Here is a 5,707-nt window from a genome sequence, read left to right as displayed (position 1 = left end):
TGTGTGTGTCTGTGTGTGTGTGTGCGGGGGGGTTCTGCAATTGATCTCCAAAAACAGTCTCTACGTAAATACGTTGGTTTAAATTCCTTTCTGTAATTGCCTTATACGACCGGCAAATCTAAGCTCTACCGGCTTACAAAGCCGGCACGAGACCGCAAACAACCGGCTGTGGTCTAACTCGTGAAGCGTCACAGTATAAGAGAGAGAGCCGGCGGTATGTACCAGCGGAAGCAGAAGTATCCAACCGTTAAAACACGTAATTATATACAACAGCACAGCATGCAGTAGGCTCCCTTCCCCCTCCCCCCTCCCCCTCCCTCTCTCTCTCCCTCCTCCCCCTCTCCCCTCTTCCCCCTTCCCGATGTCCCCATCCTCCTAACGCAGCCCCACCTTTCCCGAATCCACTACCCCCGCCTACCAGTCCACAGCAGATGCATATTATCTTCGTTGTGTAATATTATCGAATGTGAGGTAAATAACTGCACGTGAATACATAAGAACATATATACGTACACGCATATGTACACACACGCATATGTACATACACGCCTGGACACCCACACCAGCACCCACATACACACCCACAGTCTCATCCGCTTAGTTACGGGTTCGAATCCCGCACTTGTCTCCAATTCCCAGGAGTGATTTATCTGCCCCAACAGTCCTAGGACATAGAGGGCAAAATATGACTGATTTGGGCGCAATCTAGTGTCTCTCAAACTTTCAAGCTTTGTAAACCCCTTACATCGAGTTGCATATTTAGGGGATCTCTTGATACGGGATTTGAGAGCATAAAGTCCTTTCACATTTATATGTAAGAATCATTTACAAAAGTTTTTCTTTTTACAGGAATTGGTATTTATCATCAGATTACTTTCATTGTAAACATGACACAAAAATTGAAAAGAATTCAGTGTATATTTATGAAATGGAAAATAAAGTAACATGTTGAATTCCCCGTCATGCGGACCCCTTGGTATGTTTCTGCGGTCGCCTGAGGGTCTACGGACCCCTGGTCGAGAAACACTAAAGGTACAGTACATCCTTTGGACCCACTGTAGGCTTGACAGAGTTATATGTATAGTGAAAAGTACCCGTGGAATATTGAGCCTGTTGGAATGTTTGTGACTGCGAGTGTATTCTAAAGCAAAATCCTCAAGGCTCTGTTTTGCATTATTTGTAGATTTTTCTATTGTTGGATATTATGTGCAATGTAGTGTACTGTATCTTTTCCCAGTTGCTTGTACACTGTGATGAGTATTTTCATCTGCTTTCCAAGACTTGTGCCTGCAAACTGTTCTTATCTACGTTTGTTGTAAGGTCTGTGTTGGAAGCAGCAGTCGTGTGTTCTAATGCGAGATGGGCGATTTCATAGCTTTTTATTCAATGATAAAAGGCTGGCTCTTTAGTTTAAACATTCGTTGTTCTTTTGAGTCATGATTTTCAGGATTAAGAACAATTATTGAGGATTTCAGTTTTGCTTTAACCATAATTCCAGCTCCGTGAGGTAAGTACAAGTGTTCTTGGAATGCATCTTATGTCTATGGTATTGTGTTATTGTGATTGGGCGTTTGAATATGAAAGGGCTTTCATGTGGTGTTTACAAAGAGAATTTCTTTTGGTCTTTGTTGGAGGACAGTTTTGAGATGGTCAGAGTGACACCATGTAGTGACGAAACCTTTATCAAATATGCAATGCTTCGCTCGTTCATTTCTTTCAAGCACACATTGTAGTTTAAAAAGCTTCGACAAGGGAAATGTTATACATTTAATAAAGGTTTCATCCAGTTTTGAGATACTTTGCACTCCCTGTAAGCCATGAAGATTGTCAATCATTTCCTACCATTGTGCATTTCATTTTCTAGAATCTCCTTCGACAATGTGTGTCTGGGGACTGCGTGAAAATTCTTATTTATAATTATTTCCACCATCCTTCGTCTCTCAGATGGACCTTTCTTGTAAAAACTGTTCAATGCTTGTTGGGAGAGATTCGTGACCAGTGTGCTCGTGGAATGGCCTTCTTTGAATTTGTGTTGATTTGATTATCAGATTTTTTTTTCTGAAATAAGCCTTCCAGGACTTTTTATTTGGGTTTTCATATGGTTCATTCAGTGTCCATATAGGAAGATTAAATATGCGCTTTTCCATTTTATTAAAATGTTATTAATTGTAATGGAATAGTTGCATATTATATATATATATATATATATATATATTACATATATTGTGTGTGTGTGTGTGCGTGTGTGTGTCTGTGTGTGTGTGTGTGTGTGTGTGTGTGTGTGTGTGTGCCTGTGCGTGTATGTGTGTGTGTGTGTGCGTGTGTGTGTCTGTGTGTGTGTGTGTGTGTGTGCCTGTGCGTGTGCGTGTGCTTGTGCGTGTGCTTGTGCGTGTGCTTGTGCTTGTGCGTGTGCTTGTGCGTGTGCGTGTGCGTGTGCGTGTGTGTGTGTGTGTGTGTGACTTTATAGATGTATACACACACACATCTGTTTCAAAATTATTTTGTTATTCTTTTATCAACTGATGACATTAGTTTAGTCCAGCTCATAAACTTTGCTCCTCACGTACGTAAACGTAATAGAATTATCAACATATATTATCTCGACTAAGATTTTAAATCTTTTTTAACAATAACAATATCTTCATAGAGACTCAGAATTTCAGTGTTATTTTTTCCTGTTTGGATTAATAGAAACCTTTTCATTTGCCAATGAGGATGTGCCACCCAGCAACACAAAGGGCTTCTATATCTGTCATATGACTTAATAAGCCTTCTTTTTCCGGGGCTACGCCCTCCTGCATACCCGCAACCCCACCCAAGCCCTTCACAAGTGCGTTACACCCAAACCAGCAATCCTGAACCCCCTCACCCCCCCCCCACTCGTGACTTTCTCACTCACTCAACCTTCCAGTAAAATCCCTTCACGCAATCCCTCCAGAAATAGTTAATGTTACAAATAAAAAATCAGGGGAGAAAAAAATATCACGTAATCACTCACTCAAACACACACACACACACACACACACACACACACACACACACACACACACACACACACACACACACACACACACATATATATATATATATATATATATATATATATATATATATATACATACACATGTATATGTATATACATAGACGTGTGTGTATATTCTCTCCCTTTTGAAATATTGACACCATGGTGTATCCCTTCGAAGGCCGTTGTCTTTTCCTTTTTTATTATTATTATTTTTTTTTTCAAGATCTGGAAGTTTACGAATCCTCGAGATCTCGAAAGTTCTTGTCAGAACTCTTGTCCTTTTGTCATAGCTTCTTCCATTCTTTACTTCGGCAGAAGTCTAGAGGACATCGAGACCTCCACAACTCCCGTCAAGAATTCTAATGTAAAACTTAAAATACCTCATAGCCCTGGCCGCCGCTGTCAGAGCAGCCCCATAACTTCTGCAAGTCTTCTAACAACACGATAAGGTGTTGCGATATATGTACAAGTTCCAATATTCTGAAGAAGGGAAAGTCATAGTACAATGTTTCTGCTACCTACCTGGTGAGGAATGTGAATACTGTAGGGCGTGTGTGGGCGTGTAGTAACGCCCTCGGGGGTTCCCACAGGAGTCGAGGGACGTGAAGAAGACGTCCACTTCCTCTGGCTGGAGCATGGCGCCCTCCTGGTCCGCGCCATGATGAGGGACACCGCCATGGTGCGGCGCAGCGAGGCTGTCCATTTCTTGCAGCATGCCACCGAGGGCATGCTGAGGTGGCGGTGGTTGTTGCTGTTGTTGTTGTGAATGCTGGTGAGCATTGTTTTCAGTAGCCACAGAACATTCCTCCTTCAGTACGGCAGGTCCTACGTCCTCGCGTCCTTCCACAATTCCTCCTCCTCCTTCTCCTCCTCCGCCTTCACCACCACCACTACCTCCCCCTCCTCCTCCACCTCCTCCTCCTCCTCCTCCTCCTGAGTCCTCATGGTTGGCACCGTCATGGATCGTGCCATCATACCACCGCACAACGTCACTGCCCACTTCCATAGTGGCACTTACGATCTCATTCACGTTCACCCTATTCACTAAGCCTGACACTGCGTGGACATGCGGAGGCTGGCTTGGCACTTCCTCACAACAACAACAACAAAACAACAACTAGGCACGATGGCTTGTTCACGCTCTCGAACGAGTTGTTTGCATAGAGTCCCGCTCTCCTACACCACTACAGCTGTACAGCTGCTGCTGCTCCTGCTGGGTTGGCGGCTCTTGTTGCACCATTGCTTTGGTCCTCGCTATATATCAGTTAACGACTTCCTTGGCTTCACTGTTGTATAACCACACACTTATACACGAACACGAGCACACTCGAAAAACCAGCGGTCTTATGTTCCAATCCGGGTTTTCATTTCCATTTGTTTACGATAACTACTACAGGCATGTCTGTATGTTACTCTTTACCTGTGTGTTAATGCCTGGTTGAAGGGAAGAAGAATAAAGATCTCGCTAGCTAAACGCCTATACGCACAGACACACGCAACACGAGTCCTCAGCTTGCTGGTCAGGACACACACACATATATGTTTTGTTAACGCGACGCCTTGGCAATAATGAAAAACTAAAGTCTCGTCTTCTGTCTCTGGTTCGTGTACCTGGATGACGTGAGGGTCTTACTGTAGCTTGGAGTTCAGACACACGCGCTACCCGTGCTGGACTCTCCCTTCCCCTCACACCTGCCTTCCAGACGGCCCTGCCACACCGTCCACCCTACCGCCCTCCGCTGGTGGTGGTGGTGGAGGTGGGGGAGGAGGTGGTGGTAGTTGTATTGCTTGTTGTTACGGGTCGAAGACCCACTAGTGAAGGAGCCGCTCGTTAGCTGTGTACGAGAACGAGTCTATGTGTTCCTCGGTCAGAATGTAGTGGGTATATGTGTACATTACAGTCTCCACTGTGTGTTTGTTTTATCAGGCTGTTTACATACGTCTGTTTATTTGTCCTATAATAGTTCCTTTTTCTGTCTGTTTGTCTGTCTCTGTTTGTTAGTCTGTCTTTCTGTCCGAGTCTCTGTCTGTGCCTGTCTTTTCTTACCCTTTCAATGACGACCTGAACCCGTCCACGGATTCACTAATTCCGATCAGATTTTTAACCAAAGTATGTTAGTCTGAACATACGACTTTAGTTACTTAATAAGAGAGCGCGCAAGACCGTCGACACGCGACTAGCTCAAGGAACTGAGTGACAAGACATCTTGCCCGTCCTCGGAGGCACGACAAGGAGCCAGCAGAGACGGTCTCCAGGTCCAAGGAGCTCCCCGAGACGTAGTCTGCGGGTGCAGGGGTCCTCTAGTCCACAGGTCTCCTAGAAGTGGTCTCCGGGTATGGAAGAGGGGTGGGGGTGGCGGGTGGCACCGGCAGCTTCTTTCAGATTCGATAGGTTCCTTTCATATCGCTCGTCCTTTTTAATGGAGTTTCTGGAGGCACTTGACGGAGGGTATTCTTAAGAAAAAAAAACTTCTGATGAAGAAGCTCCTGATGGAGGATCTTCTGACAGGAGGTGCTCCTGATGATACGAGGGTGGTGTCACGTGACCTATGTGTAATGGCCACTCATGAATGGTATGCCTTGCCCTGCAGGGAGAAGAACAAGAGAATTAGTTGTAGGGCATGTTTACCTTCTAGAAAACCCTTAATCCAACATCCACTTTGGTATCCCCGCCTTTTTTAT

General features: G+C 44.6%; 1 protein-coding gene across 2 annotated transcripts in view; it reads right to left on the bottom strand.

Annotated features, from left to right (window-relative positions):
* Nucleotides 1–5,362, bottom strand: part of LOC143038574 (GATA-binding factor C-like) — a 565,788-nt gene extending 560,426 nt beyond the window's left edge. For both annotated transcript variants that reach the window (XM_076207957.1, XM_076207958.1), the window contains exon 1: nucleotides 3,548–5,362. In XM_076207957.1, coding sequence (XP_076064072.1) covers nucleotides 3,548–4,031 — 484 coding nt within the window. In that variant the 5' untranslated portion in view covers nucleotides 4,032–5,362. The remainder of the gene's footprint in view (nucleotides 1–3,547) is intronic.
* Nucleotides 5,363–5,707: the final 345 nt, after the last annotated feature.

Source organism: Oratosquilla oratoria, chromosome 24 (genome assembly GCF_046742065.1).
Source record: "Oratosquilla oratoria isolate Oo_2021 chromosome 24, ASM4674206v1, whole genome shotgun sequence".
Taxonomy (NCBI): Eukaryota; Metazoa; Arthropoda; class Malacostraca; order Stomatopoda; family Squillidae; genus Oratosquilla; species Oratosquilla oratoria.
Note: the sequence above shows the minus strand (reverse complement) of the source record. Positions and strands in the feature narration are given on the sequence as shown.